Raw genomic sequence first — 15,190 nt, 5'->3', positions numbered from 1 at the left:
GCCAGAAAGACGGTCCCTTTGCGCAGCCTGGCCAGGTCGAGTATCTGATCCAGAGCTGCCGTCTTAGCGGCATCGTTCAGCTCGAACTTCTCAGCTTGGAGGGTAAAGTTCATTAATCGGCGTATGGTCCTGTTAAACTGGTCCAGTTCCTCAGTGGCACCAGCTTCTGGTTCGGGTAGGCGTGCTTGATACAGCCAGAAAAGGATCGTGTTGAATCCCTCACTATTCGTCGTGTCGTCCAAGACCAACCGCTGTGGTGCCGGAGGCGTGTCGACCAAGAACAACCGCTGTGCTGCCGGTTGCGGGTGGTCTGCCAGTTGTCGGGTAAGATATGGTGAGCCGTCCACAAGTACTTGCCTGTGAACGTGCCAGATCCGCTCCTCTCCCCGAATCCGAACCTGCACAGTGTCGTCTTCAAGGAAACTATGATTGTAGGTCAGCATGATACCTTGAAGTACTCGTATACTTACTTAGCGAATTGCTCGACTGCAGACATATCTCCAGCTGTGTTAATAAGTAGTAGGTGGGATATCTTCAAAGGAGACCCGAATCAAGAATGTATTAGGGTGATTCCACTTGGAGTTCTTCGCTGTCCTGAACGAATTCTGGCGGGAGTTGAGATTTGGGACCTGATGAGCCTTATTAAATATGGCAGGGTAACCTTCATCCGTTGCTCAGTGTTCACGCAAAGGCCAGCCCCTGTTGACATCGAAAACGATGACTGCGGCAGAACGGCCCTCAACGTTTGCTCAACAGGACACTCTGCACACGGGCACGTTGGTCGCTGTCAACGCCGATACTGTCCAGGTACTTTGCAAGGCCGCCGTATCCAGAATGGATGTGTTCTATAACTCTCTGACAGAACTCTGATGGACAACCGGCGAAAGTCTCGTCCAACCCTATACTGGCAATCTCTTCCATTCTCGCCTGTTTCTCTGGCTCCAATTCCGGCTCAGATTGGACATAGTCTCGGCTGATTGCTCCAACATCAACATCGCATAGAAGGAGAACCAGGAGGACAATTAAGCCTGTCCTGTCTTTGCCTTGGGTACAATGCACAAGGACTGGCCAGCATGCAGGATCGGACAGAACATTGAATACTTCTTTGATCTCCGGCCCGCTGTGGTCCAGGGTGTCTATTCCAAGGCCAATCAGTCCCCGAGGAAGCATGAGTTCTCTTCCTATAACAGAGATACCCTCGGTCCGATAGCCTAGAGCCATGAGGAAGACAAGCTTAGCCAGACTCGTATACTTTAGTTGCCATATCAAGTGCCGTTCGAAACCCTTGCCGCTGAGATTGATCCTTGCATAATCTATGTCTGGAATCTCAATCTCGCCCGCAGCCGCGGCGTTAGGCGAGGGGATGGCGGCCGACTGCGTGGTAGGCGAAACAGCTGTTCTCTTTTTGGCGGCATTGATGTGTTCTGTCTCAGAACGAAGGTCAATGATGGTTTTAATTTTGTACTCGTCCACGAGCCTTTTGCGATCTCGTATGCTGGCCTCGTCAGGTCGGGCGCTTCTGAAGAAGAGACCAGTGTTCAGGACCACTGAGCCAACGATGGCGTTGATATGAGCTCCCACATCACGAAAATTGAGTATATTCTCGAACTCAGTGTGGCTTGGAGAGCTTCTGCCCCCAAGTGCCATGCTATCAAAGCCAAAGATCCGACTTGATGTAGTTCTCCACTCTTGGATGTAAGAAAGTCAGTAAACAGTCAATGCAAGATCCGCTGCATTCCCGGTCCTCCAAGTTGTGGATAGTTGGCAGAAGCTGGGGTGCGAAGGAGGTGCTGCTTAATCCTGTTTCGCGGCTACACAAGGTCAGGAAGGTCGGAAACCATGAGCACAGCACCGTTTTCCCGTGTTAGAGCACAGGTGATGCACACTGCAGCAGCGCATAAATCCCCTGCTGTGAGGTCTGCCTGTGCTGAGATCTCAGGTCAAAGAGGATAAACAACAATGATGACGATCGACGACTGATGGACAGCAGGGTGGATACAGGCACATCAGTGCAGTGCTGCGACCGACCTAGTACCTGGTAGTAGGGACCTAGGGAGCTCTCTGCCTGACCAACGCAATTATTTTCATTTTGGTGAGGAATTTTCGCATCCTACATAGCATCTGCTGAGCTTTTAGTCTGACGTCGAGAATTTTCGGCCCGGAGTAACTGGGCTCTGAATCGGCACTGACTATCTATACCTACCTACCTACCTGCGCCTTGCAATTGTACGACAACGACTAGTACTTGCGGTGCAATAATGTAGAAAGAACGGGAGCCACCAGCCACTGCGATTCTGGGTGAGCAGTTCAAGTTAGTCCCGTGCTGGGGTCTGAGCTCCCATGGGGCCCTCAGGCCTGAGCAGCCCGGAAGACGGGCTCCCATAGGCTCGTACAGGCTGCCACAGGCAATTAAACACAAGCTAGGGCGGCTATGGAGGCTGCTCTGTTCGGCATCTCCAGACTAGCAACTTATGGCAGAACTGCAGTGCATTGTCTGCTCCGGGGCCATGACGTCGGTGGTCGATGACACCCTCATCATTAAACGTGATGCCAGTGCAGACCAACAGCCGCCGCGCTGCGTCGACGACAATCTCTCGTTCTCCTACTGTCCTTGCTAACAAACACCTTTGCAATTGTGAATCAAATACACACTGCTGTCGCTGTTCATCCAAGTCGATGTCACGGAAGAACTGTTGTTGACGGAGACTTCGTTACCACCCTCTAAGCACATTCCTGTTCCCCAAAGCTCGCTTGGCACGAGCCAAGATGCCAGCGCTCACTGCGACTTCGCGCAGTACGCAGACCTCTTCCGACAGACTGGAGGACCAAGGTGAGTTGCAAATTCAGAACAATCGCGATGGATGATGTTGACAGTTATCAGCGGCCTCTGCAGCTTTATACAGAGACCACGAGACGCCCTCCAAGCAAAGCAGCGCATCCGTTCTTGATGAGGACGGCCGTCTCTCATCTGCAAGTCTGTCTACCCCGCGGCGTGATCCTCTGAATCAAAAGTTAACCAATCCACCAGGTGCCGCACAATCTTTGAGATATGCTCGAGCCCAAGAACTGCCTTCATTTCCTTCGACTGGAGGAGTCAAATTAGCCTCAGCCGGGGCCGCCGCAAGTCTTGCTGATTCGAATAAGAAACAATTCGAGCACTGGACTCCTGGAACGATACCGGCTGCAAATCAAGCAGCATCCAAGGCAAAAGACTATGAGATGGATCCGGCCTGGAAGCCAGAACTAAGTCAGGCGGGTTCTCAGGCCGCCATGGTCGCACACAAAGATACTGCACCAGTGGACATCTGGCAAGCTCCAGAGACGGACCAGGGCGCGTCTGCTGCCTCTTCTGCACTTCAAAACAAGAAGTCTCCCCCGGCGATCACAAACAGAGAAGTCTCGACTGACAATCGACAAAAGGCGCTTCTGGCAGCCACTATGTCAATGTCAAGAGGTAGACGTCGCGCCGAATCAGCTCCTATAAAACCGGCACAGCCTCCACCACAGGCAAGTAGCTCCGGGTGGGCATTAAAGGCAGCAGAATCCTCACATCAAAGGAAACCTTCTGATGCTTCGACACGGTTGACCCCGGAAACATCCGGCGTTGATGCAGCTAGAGTGCAAAACCTGGCTAAGCATAATGTCGACCGCCAGATGTATACGGCCAATCCGCCCGTCGCAATCGAAGTCGAAGAAAAGAACAGACAAGATACGCTCCGAGCATCCGCGATAGCCATGGCCCGCAAGATGTACGCCATTCAACAAGCTCAAATCGACGAGGCGAAAGGAGTCCGGCGATCAGATAGCCACTATGCAGCCAACAGTGCTCGGAGACGCGCACAATCGGACGCGGCTAACCTAGCAGCAACACCTGACGAGCCGGCACCCAGATATGAGAATCTGGAAGAGGCCGCTCGAAGGTTGGCGCATGAACGCCTATCGAAACTTCACGACGAGCATGCCGAGTATCGACAGTACTATGGACAGCAAACGCCTCCGCCACGATCTAGGCTCAGTCTACGGCGTGGTCGGCGGTCGTCGAGCCTTCGGGAGGACAGTGACTCGGACGAAGAGCAATCCCGACGCATCCGAGCCCAGATGTCATTGTTCCAGGGGAAGTTGGCGGATGTGGATAACAAGAAGCGGCAAGCCGACAGGGATGCATTGTTGGCCATCGCGCATAAGAATGTTACCGCTCGCATGAACGCAATTGATGAGCAAGTGTTCTCGGAGACCGGAAAGGTCACACCACAACAACGGGAGATATGGGAACGCCAAGCACGAGAACGCGCTCAACGAGAAAGCGACGAAAGACTGATGCACGCAGGGAAAGTCCATATAGGAGGTGGAAAATACCTTGAGCAGTCCGAAATCGAAGAGATTGCAAAGGCCAGGTTACAGCCTACATTGGATGAGATCACAGAAAAGGCCGAGCAACAACGGGCAAGAGATGAAGAGATCAGATTGGAACAGGAACGACTCAAGGCCGAACAGGCGACCGAAAAACAACGACAAGCAGAGACCAAAGCCGAGCTAAAGGCAGCAGCTGGTAAGTTTGGCAATTGACAGAACGGTGGTTTCTCAGCCAGCTAACCTAATTCTAGAACGGGAGAAGGCTGAGGCCAGGGCTCGCAAAGAAGAAGAAAAACGAGCCCAACAAGAACAGAAAAATGCCGAAAAGGAACGACAAAAAGCCGAAAAAGACGAGAAGAGACAGTCAGCAGGGACGAAGCCTCGTCTGCTACCAAGTTTCCTCTCAAAGGGGCAGACCGGAACTGGCGTGGCAGACGCCACTGCGGAGCCTGCCGGCCACAGTGTCCATGATAAGGTTACAGTGGATGCTGGCGAAGGCCCTCACGATATCGTAGCTCACGAGCAGGCATCGGCCACGACACAAAAGGAAATCGAAGAGGGTTCTGTCCCAGTGTACACGAATCTGGGAGCTAAGGAGGATGGCTCTAACCCATTACCCTCTGGCCCCGATCATCCCGAGGAGCCTACTGCCCCGACGTCACCATCCAAGCGAGATTCAAGAGTGAAATCGTGGTTCAAGAAAATCCGGGGCGGAAGCAGATCAGACAATGAACTAAACGACAAACCCGAAGGGACGCAGACAGAGACACAACACCAGCACGTTACAATCACCAGTACTGATGACGCTGCCGAACCAACAGCCAAGGTTAGTGAGGAAAAGGAGGAAGGAGAAGGAGGCAAAGACATGCCACGGTCCGACTCAATGCGTGATGTTGCCCTGGCTGGTCGGAACGACAATGAATCTGATGATATGTATGGGGCGCCATCCCACACCGACGGCCGGGTGTCTCCACTTGTTGAAAATGAAACAAACACAACGGCTGCCCCCGCCACTGGCATGAAGACTGGACCTGGTCCGGCGCTAGAAGCCGTGGAGAGTCTTGCAGAGAAGAAGTCGGCCTCGATCAGCTCGCTATCCGGCTCTTCCCATCTCAGCCAAGAGCCGCATGAGATTGTCGCCGACGTCGCTTCGTCGAGATACTCGACCGATCTGCCGGCTAGCTCGAAGGAGGAGTCGGGTGTTGTGGAGCCGCCGGCCGCGCCACTTTCCGACACGGACGAATCTGAGCATCGAGGCAGAAAAGGATTCGCCGAGAGGTTCCTGAGTAAAGTGCTGCCTGGAAGTCTTGTTCCTGGTCTCAGTCACAAGGAGGACGACGCAGCTGGCACCACGACCGGGTCCAAGGAAGACGCACACGCTGAGGCCTCCCACAAACAGGAAGAAGCTGGACACCATGCGAATCCAGAGCCCGAGATTCTAGAAGAGACAGAACCGCTCCGCGAGAAATTGGATGATCCCTCGACTTTGGCATCGACCTCAGCCAACAAGGACGACGAGGAAGATGATGATTTCGAAGAGGCTCGCGATACGTTTGACGAGCAGCGTCTTGGCTCGTTGAACAGTAACAATGCCAAGCCGAGCGCGAGTCCTGCCGGAAGCCGCAGTAGCAATGCCACTGGAACGACTGGAGGAAGGGAAGGAAGTCGCTTTACTGAAGACTTGTAAGGTTGTTTCGGTAGATAGGTAATTGGGCAACCAGGCGTCAGAGCAGTTCGCAGGGAAACCAGTTTCAACAGATTTGATTTATAAGAGACTGAGTGAGAGCAATGAGTGGCGAGACGGATTGGTTTGGGTGGGCGGAATTGTTACGGTCAATTTATCGAACCTGGTAGTTTTGTTTGCCGACTTATTTGCTTGTTTACTTGACTGTTTGCCTATATACAGGGCCGGGCCTCCTTAGGCCGTGTGTCGAACCTGGATACCTCGACTCTACAATGTTGATTTGGTTCTTGCAGTTTGCGTTAAGGCTAGGTATTAATCAATCAATCCGTTAGTCAGACAGCCGGTCGATCAGTATAACTGCCTCGTTCTCATCCTCGTTCACGCTTGCCTCGCTTCGAAAGCCGCCATAGAGGAACCCGTGGAAAGAATCAGGGCTTTCCTTGCCTCGTCGGCCAAATTCAACTTCCAGAGATGAAATGTTTGGTTGAGGCAAACCAGCCAGGCAGTCCATGGCGGTTGCTGTTGCTTGGCCAGCCTTGTCTCAGGCACATCGAGAGCCGGCCTTGAGGTCGATCGATGGATGGGATGGATAGATCTGGTGTTCCTCCTTCGAGTGCTGAATGAATATATCACCAGCCAATGCAGATCTTGACGTCCGAGCACTTAAGCAGGCCAGTCAACACTCGACATCGAGAGGACGATAGTGAAGGCTTTGGCCCGCTGGGGAAAGCTGGTTGTTCTCTTCTGCTCCTTTCTCTTTCAGTCAGATAAGTTCTCTTCCCACCCAATTTTGCAATCCAGTGGCAACACTTGAACGATCAATGATTGTGGATAAAGAGCTCGTGAGCGAGTGAGGGGTGGGCATCTGTGTGCTCATGCTGTGTACATCTGCTGCCCCAGGTAGGTCGCTTTAAACAATCGTGAACAAGAGCGTGCGGTACAATACTTGATAGACAATGATAGTGATAGTTATGGCGATGACTTTCTGTTCTGTTTCCGTGTCTTTTGCCTTTTGCGCCTGCCTGGCAGTCAGCCAAAGCAGTCGGGCTCTCAGCTTCACGCAGGCCAGGCCGTCAAACACAATCCTTTTCGCGCTGTCCGTGGCATTTTGCATTTTGGTTCAGGCGCACGACCCAAAGACTATTCTCTGCACCTTTCTCTCTCAAGCGGAAGGACAAAGACGTCTCTTTTCTTCCTTACCTTTTTATCATCATCATCATCAAGAAGCCAACCATCATCAGAGACAACACAGACCGAAGCTGTGAAAATCTTTGAACACGCACTAGGCAATTCTTCACCCTTACCATCACGGTCACTGCCACTGAGACTCGACTCACCTCTCTCCCAGTCACCAAAGGCATTCAAAGCAGAGTCAGAATCCGAGTCGGAGTCGACTCTTCCGTTTACCCAGCCACACCAATTCAGAGCATAGTCGACAACCAATCAACATCAGCCAGTATGTGTTACCGAGAATACTGCCTGGAGTACTGCGAGCTCTGCGAAGATAGACACAAGGTCATCGTTTCCTACCGAGCCTGTATCCACTTCAAAGAGACGGGGGTCTGTCTTCGCCCGGTGTTTCGCCGAGTTCCCACACCGCAACCGACGCTGGAAGATATGGCTGATCTGTTGTGTGGTCAATGTGTTGCGGAGAGCGAGCGTCAACTGCGCGAGCTTGAGCGTGAGGTTGAGCGTGCGCTCGAGCTTGCCGAGCAGGAGCAGGAGCATGACCAAGACCAGGAGGGTGACCAGGAGTCGGACTCGGAGTCGGGTTCGGAGGATGTTGGAAAAGACGAAGAGGGAGAAAAGAAAGAAGCCAAAGAAGAGGGACGAAATGAAAGTGCTTAGACAAGACAGACTCGGAGTTGAGGTAATCGAGTGAATGTGGACGGATGAGCCAACAGCAAACCATTGGAAACTTGAAGGAAGAACGTCGCTGCCCGGCCCCGTGCTTTCCTATCCACCTCCTCTCGTTTCCACCTGTCAGACCAGAATTCAAGCACTGACTGGGGCCGACCATGGTGAGGGGAGGAGAGGAAGCAAAAATCGTTCGATCATCCTAATGGTGAATTCAGGAGGCCATAGCCGCAACCAAAAAACCAACGAAACATGCAGTGGGGCCGAGACTGTGTACCTGCCTACCTTAGGTAGCTAGGTATCTAGCAAGTAAATCAAGAAAACTGCAAAACTTGAACAACAAACGATTAAATTTACATTGTAGGTTCCTTCCGTTCTGGTTGCAAGAAATGATTCCGTTGATGCAGTCAGTGCAGGGCGGTGGAAATTGTCCAGTATGATCAGACCATGTATCTCATTCAATCATCACAGGTATCATGAAGACGCACGACGACGGCAAAGTAGGCTGGATCTCAACTTCAATACTGTGCCAGTCAGTCACAGTAGTTGGTTCAGGTAGTTAGTAGTCGAATACACTCCAACCATAGTCTCCTTCACCACCACCGCCATCGCCATAATCGACATTGATCCAATCCTTATTCTCAAAGGCTCGGTCCCAACCCAACATGACAGCCAAGATCCGGCACGCATTGCTCGACACGCCACACACGACCTTATCGCTCTGGGCCAGCATGGCCAGATCCAAAAGATAAGCTCGGCCAAGCAACTCTCGCAACTTTAGTGCTTCCTCTGTCGGATTCGTCTTGTAGTCGCGGACGGGACTCAAGCTGCTATGGTCATACTCTTTTGGTCGTTGCTGCTGATGAGCATCACCGTTTGCCTTCTTCGTCGGGGCAGGCGAGCCTACATGCTTCTCGTTCTCAACATGCGCCGGCAACCCCAGACTCCAAAAGACATCCTTGAAGAACCCACCTTCCCAGCCCAACCCGCCATCTCCCAACTTCTTCTTGCTGGCCAGCGAGATGCGCTGCTGCGCCCGCACCACTGTGTCTGCCAATGCCGGGTGGTCGTACATGTTTGGGTCGTCAGAAGCGAGCAATAACGTCCATTGCTCGGATTGGCCGACGAGTCGCCGTGCGGCGGCCATGTATCTGTCTGGAGGGAGGTAGGAGAGTCGATAGGCAGACTCCAGCGGATGTCGATCGCCTCGCCGAATGTGAATGCCCAATAGACCATTCTTGTTGTCGCTGTTGTCGTTCAGTTCAAGATATCCTCTGCCATTTACCCTGACGGACGGAAGCGCCGAAGGAGAGCTTCCTCCTCCTCCTCTGGATCTCAGCTTCTCTGCCCGTGACCGGACATACTCGGCATCGTCATCACGCAGCTTGAACAGAGCTTCATACCCCTTACGTGCCATGTCGAAGATCTGACGCTGTGTGTAATGTTGGTGGAATGCATCCCCAAAGATCCATCGCGTCGTGGCACCGGTTACGACTAGATGCCTTGCCTGGCGGGGACAAGGGACGCGCTGGGACGGCGGTGGTGGACGACATGACTGCCCACTGGCAGTAGTGGTCGTCGTATTTGTGGAGAAGAACGTGCTGTAGTTGCCATAACAGAAAAATGTGTCGTCAATGAAGAAAGTTCTGTTTTCCTGAGCCGCGAGACCGTATGAAAGCCACATGCCCAAAAGGGCCGAGCCGAGTCCGGCATCTGTGGCGTCGAGAACATAAGTTAGGGATCTGCTGCAAATAGGAAGGTCGTCGTTTAACTTGGTTGTGGACAAAATGTGGCCACTTGTGGCTGCTGCTGCTGCTGAGACTGTGTCATCTTTCGGTTTCGGAAGAAGATTTCGAGTCTGTGCCTCCTCCACGTCGACGTAGTTGGGATCGGACTGCATGTAAGCATCGTGGCCGTGGATCAGTTTGCTACCGCCATGTCGACCAGCGACTTGGCGAGCAACTTGCTCCGCCTGGGAGCAGATGTCTGCATACTCCGTCGACGACAATGGGAATCCCAATCCGGGAGGAATCGAAATGGTCCAGTACTGTTGCTTGCCCTTACTGTCCGTCACGATGACTGGTGTCGCATGTTTGGGCACGTTGGTTTTCGCTGCATCGACAATCTCATGTACCCTGCCACGCGAGGTCGAAGAGCTCAAGTCTGTAAAACCGGGTTTTGGGGCATTGCCGGACCTGGCCAGATAGTAAACACCGATCAACAGAGACAGCCATAATAGACCGCGAACGATTCTTCGCGAATTGAGCTTCGGTGGCTTCTTGCCATGGCGGGGCAGGATCGAGGGGAGTGATGGGGACGGTATCGGAGTGGATGGCAGCAGACTCTTGATGGACAAGTATCGTTCTGAGGAACCTCCTCCTCCAAGTCTCAGCGGTTTGGGAGGGTTGGCTCGACTCGACAGGAACATCTTCTTGCCTGGCGGTTGATCATGGTCTCTGTTCAACCCGAGAGACTTCATTCAATGGAAATGTCCTATACAAGACAGGAACAGAACCCAATTCTAGAAGCTTGGCCCAATCCGTATCGTCTTCACAAGCTGTTTCAAATATCATGTGCTAACCCAAATTCGTTCGTAGAGCGGCCGTTATGTGTGTGGTGATATCGTTGGTTCAAAGTGCCGGTAGTATGGGGCCAATACAGGAGCAGCTTGGGGCCAGGTACAAATCTGATCGTGATACGTCCAGATGCCGTAATCAGATTGCGCGGGCTGGATCAGGCAGAGGTCGTTTCAGTCTCGAAAGCTCGAATTAGACGCTATGCAAACACCCTGGAACGTAAATGCTATTCGATGCGATGCTTCATCCAAATCAGACCAAGAATGGCATAAATTCAGGTGGACGAATTGGATCAATTATGTTAAGCTCGTGACGAAGGGGTCAGATAGAGGAAGAAAGGGACCAAAAAATGGGACGAAAGAGAAGAAAAACCAACACTGGAGGTTGGGACGTCGAGTCCAAACAACGAGCAGAAACACGATCAGCGAACAAAAGAAGAAATGATGTGTCCTTCAAAAGCACACGCGAGGGAAGAAGCGACGAACAGAAAAAAAGAGGTCCATGGTGCTGGCTAGGTTGAGAAACAGAGCAGCATGTGCCACTTGCGGCCCGGCGGGTGCCACTCTCATAGCACTGGCTCCGGGTCGTAGCACAAGTGATAATAATAATAAGTGAACGAGATGAGGACCCTTGCGAGCAACCGTCCAATCCATCAGGCTTCCAACACAGGTACCACCATATCGGATTGCGGGTGCTCTCGTGTTCAGATCATATAACAGCGATCACCTGTCTCCTGCCCGAGGGAGAACAAGAGATCGGTTAGCGAGCTGTCAGGGGCCTGGGCAGACGTAGTATTGGTGTAGGTGCTGTGTGGAGCAGTAAAGGTGTCGGCGGAACCTGGTAGGAAAACATCTGAAACAAGAACGTGATACGGGATGGAACATCCAGTGTTGAAAGAAGCCTCGCTACAATCTCTTTGGTTTGTGTCCGCCTATCCTCATCTTCATGACTGATTGGGTGCGAGGGGAAGAAGCGTACCTACAGTTGTAGAAGGCCCCGAAGAGGAGGTGGATGTTGCAGTCCCAATACAAACCGAACCGGCTGCACACTTGAAACACCGAAGCCGTGTCAAACACTCGACGGTCAAAGCGGGTGGTCTCACTGCCGGAGCCTTGCCGGTTGCCGGTTGCCGATCGCCCCCTGGATATTCGCCCCGAACGATGCCCGTCACCTGACGTTGTACTCGTTGTTTCACCCTGCAATGGTACCTATTAATATACCAAAGTCATAACTGTTCAAGTGATACAGTAGAACGACTTGGACGTCTAATCTCTCACCTGGCCACAAGCTGCAGTTCATACAGAGCCTCCTGAGTGACAATACCTCTGAATGATACAAACCTCGACAATGTTAACGATTCTATCTGATCTGGGTATCTGCTGTGGTAACCTGAATCGCTTCCGATGTCTCTGGTAAAGTAAGTCAAATATGCATAATATACAATCCCCCGGCTCTATCGGGGTCCAATCGCTGCCGATGATGTCCCTTCCGACTGTAAACGGTGTACACCGAAACAGAAACAGACCAAGAAAAGTAACAAGCGTGCCGAACTCCAACATGAGGCTTGCATGAATTCCGTCCGGTCAAACTGTGCATTGGTTCCAACACCAACCGGAGACCCGACGAACTGATCCTTGACCAAAATAGCCGGAGAACGCTCAAATAATAATGAAAACAAGGTAAATGACTGTCGTGATATCATAGATAAAAATGAGATAACCGAGTGAAACGCGGTAAAACTTCTTCGGCTCATAGGGGACTCTGCGATTCTATCACCGAGTCCCGTTGACGCAGTGAGGCTACCAAGCTGCCCATCGCCGGAGCGCTGATGCCTGTCGCGCTGGATGTCCTTCGAGAACGTCGTTGCAAAGATGAGGTCCGTGTTGGTAAGCGCATGGACGGTGAACGCCCTTTGACCAGGTGTCCGCTTTCTACCTTGTCTTGGATCATTTCGTCCAGCATCCTGGACATCTCATCAACCGACTTGCGCTGCTTGCTCATGGCCTTCTGCGGGGATAATAGTGCCAGCGGACTTGTGGCCAGTAAGGGCGAGCGAGGTGGACCGGATGACTGCTGGTTTGAACTGTTTTCTGTGTGAGAGCTGCTGTTGCTGTCGCTACTCTGGTGGCCCTCCTGGGCACGATTCTGTTTGTACTCTGATGATGACATCTCCGGCGTCAATTCTGCAATATCCCGTTTCCGCACAGCCGATCGTAGCGCGGCCACTGTTCTTTGCAAGTCCGAGATGATAGCGTCCTTTTCCTCCAACTTCTTCAACATCTCAGTGTCGTCCCCGCAGTTTTTGTTGAAGCCCATCGAGACGCGCGAGTGACTAGATCGACGAGCCTGCAACAGCCTCTTCTCGAGCGTTGAGATATAACGTGTCTTATCTTGGAGATCGGCTTGTAAGGCCCGCACCTGAGCTTGGAGTGTAGCTCTGCCATCTCCATAGTCGTCGCCAGCCTCTTCATCTTCGTCCGGTATTGCTGAAAATGATAGATGGCCCGAATTCGACCGGGCTCCTCCCAGAGAGGCGCCAGATGGATATCGGCGCAGTCCAGGGCTTACCCCTAAAGTTGACTGGCTGGCAGAGGAGCGTACAGAGCGCGGGCCTGCGTGTTCTGTGCCCCCAGAGAGCCGCGAGTGCATTCCCAAAGCTGATACAGTGCCGCTGTTGACACCAGTAGATTTGGAGCACAGGATCAGCCGGTTGAGATGTTCAATCCGCTCCTTGAGAGCCGTTCGCGCCAGTTGCATCTCCAACATCTGTTCCTCATGCCTCTGTTCGGCCTCTCGCTCTATCTGGCGCTCTTCTTTCTCCGCGGCCGACTTTTGCTGACCCTCTAACTGGGCCCGAAGACTCTGAATTTCCGCCCGATACCGCTCTAGGAGACCGCTATTGACACCACTGCCCACCTCTTCTGCAGCCTTTTTGGCGTGACTGACAATGTTGTTCTTCGCTCGCGCCGCAAATTTCAGCGTGTTGAGCGTCTCTGCTGTGTTGTTGTTCCCGGCAACGGTAAGACCAGCTCCAATCTGAATAGTACAGAGGATGGATACCAACGAATTGCCAGAAAGTGCTGGCTGAAGCAGTCGGGTAAGTTTGCTGTCCCGGTAGGGCAGATGCCTTCCATCTTTGTCCGTGGGATTCCCATTCTTGTCCTTGTTGCCGGACAGTCTGGCAATAACAGTGCCCAAGGTCAACAAGGATTTATTGATGTGCGCACCCTCCGTCCGACGCTCCTTGTCGTCGGCAGCCCTTTCTGATCCTGCAAGGTCAATAAGACTGAGCGTCGACACGCGCACACCTCCAGGAAGCATCGCCACTCGTTTCCCGTTTTCATGCATGGCTCCAGCTCCCGGGATCCGTTCTCGACTCTCGACCACAATTTGGACAACGGCGTGGCTTCGAGAGCTCCTGGCATTGAACTGGGTACTACCAGTTCGGCGGGCAGTGTCTCCTCGGTGGATGACTCGCAGTAGTTGGGTCGGACTCTGTACAATCTCCTCCTTCAAAGGCGTAGCATAGACACCGCGCTTGCTATCTTCACGCAACTTGATTTCTTCCTGCTGCGAGCCGCCTACTCCCCCGCCCACGGGCACGGCCAACAAATCGTGGATCTTCTCGTTGTAGATTTCCAAGTAGCTGACTCGCAGCAGAAACTCTCGATGAGGTGTCTCCCGGATATATGAGAAAATGTCGGTGATCGCCAGAGGGATTACGCCAGGACTTGTCATGGTACCCTGCATAGAGAACGTCTTACCAGTCCCAGTCATACCATAAGCAAAGACTGTCCCATGATAGCCTTCCATCACTCGACGGACCAACCGTTTGGCCGAAGCATCGTACACTTTGGCGTTGTCATCGTAGGTGGTGAAGACATTGTCATAGTGGTAGTCTCCACCTTCTCTTCCACGGTAAGCCACCAGGGCTCGCCGGCCGTCGACCATCCATTCCCCTTCATCAGACTGATGACCAGTCTGAGAGCCTGGGTCGGGGCGGACTCGAACACTGACAATCACATTGCCCTTGGTTTCCTTTCCTTTGGGATTTTGTTTCATACCAGCAGTACTGTCCTCCGCATTACTGGTGCGGCCTCGACTGCTGTCCTCATCACCTTCTTCAATCGTGGTTGCGTTTGTCGAGTAGGATCCATTCGCAGAAGAGCTTCTGCTTTGTGGAGGAGAGTGTACACTCGATTGGGCGTCAGATATCCTATACCCTGCTTTGGCGGACACGGTCATGCCATCGCCAGCCGAGTTCAACAAACTGGGAGTCTGTGGTGCTCGGAAGCTCGCAGCGGCGTTTGCTTTGGACGATTTTCTGGGCTTGATAGACGGGGCCTGACTCGTGGACCCGTTACTGTCTGAGGTCCTTTTCTTGCTCGATGCCACAGAGGTCGTCGAGCCAGATGTAGGCGGGCGGGTGGCTGCGTTGGGTGGTTGAGGAAATGAACCAATGCTCACTGTCTTGCGAACGGTCTTGCCTGAGGGTATCCCCGATGCTCTTTCGCTGGGTTTGGTATATGATAGTGACAGATCCGGCGTAGAGGACACTGGTTGAGGGGATAGCGCCGAAGCCCTAGGGGCTTTCAAGCGCGACGTTGTTTGTGGTAGACTCTTTCGTGGTGGTTTGTTTATAGGGATGGGAGGGAGGGCACCCGTCGGCGGGTCGGCTAAGGGTCGTGTGAGAACGGGTAGAGACATGTCTACCAGTCTC

General features: G+C 52.8%; 5 protein-coding genes across 5 annotated transcripts; 2 read left to right on the top strand and 3 right to left on the bottom strand.

The window, feature by feature from the left end:
• Positions 1–738: 738 nt before the first annotated feature.
• Positions 739–1,647, bottom strand: HMPREF1120_00513 (protein-tyrosine phosphatase; the record flags this gene model as incomplete). Its single annotated transcript, XM_009154512.1, has 1 exon — positions 739–1,647. One exon carries the CDS (start codon positions 1,645–1,647, stop codon positions 739–741), a length of 909 nt encoding a protein of 302 aa, XP_009152760.1.
• Positions 1,648–2,519: 872 nt separating this feature from the next.
• Positions 2,520–6,840, top strand: HMPREF1120_00512 (uncharacterized protein). The gene is made up of 4 exons (XM_009154511.1): positions 2,520–2,830; positions 2,882–2,974; positions 3,029–4,549; positions 4,605–6,840. The coding sequence occupies exons 1-4, from the start codon at positions 2,767–2,769 to the stop codon at positions 6,038–6,040; spliced, it is 3,114 nt and encodes a 1,037-aa protein (XP_009152759.1). The 5' UTR covers positions 2,520–2,766; the 3' UTR covers positions 6,041–6,840.
• A 550-nt stretch (positions 6,841–7,390) lies between these two features.
• Positions 7,391–8,231, top strand: HMPREF1120_00511 (uncharacterized protein). The gene has a single exon (XM_009154510.1). The coding sequence runs from the start codon at positions 7,496–7,498 to the stop codon at positions 7,883–7,885; it is 390 nt and encodes a 129-aa protein (XP_009152758.1). The 5' UTR covers positions 7,391–7,495; the 3' UTR covers positions 7,886–8,231.
• Positions 8,232–8,453: 222 nt separating this feature from the next.
• On the bottom strand, positions 8,454–10,322 carry HMPREF1120_00510 (uncharacterized protein; the record flags this gene model as incomplete). Its single annotated transcript, XM_009154509.1, has 1 exon — positions 8,454–10,322. One exon carries the CDS (start codon positions 10,320–10,322, stop codon positions 8,454–8,456), a length of 1,869 nt encoding a protein of 622 aa, XP_009152757.1.
• Positions 10,323–12,219: 1,897 nt separating this feature from the next.
• HMPREF1120_00509 (centromeric protein E) lies at positions 12,220–15,177 on the bottom strand (the record flags this gene model as incomplete). The annotated part of the gene is made up of 1 exon (XM_009154508.1): positions 12,220–15,177. The coding sequence occupies one exon, from the start codon at positions 15,175–15,177 to the stop codon at positions 12,220–12,222; it is 2,958 nt and encodes a 985-aa protein (XP_009152756.1).
• Positions 15,178–15,190: the final 13 nt, after the last annotated feature.

Source organism: Exophiala dermatitidis (genome assembly GCF_000230625.1).
Source record: "Exophiala dermatitidis NIH/UT8656 unplaced genomic scaffold supercont1.1, whole genome shotgun sequence".
Taxonomy (NCBI): Eukaryota; Fungi; Ascomycota; class Eurotiomycetes; order Chaetothyriales; family Herpotrichiellaceae; genus Exophiala; species Exophiala dermatitidis.
Note: the sequence above shows the minus strand (reverse complement) of the source record. Positions and strands in the feature narration are given on the sequence as shown.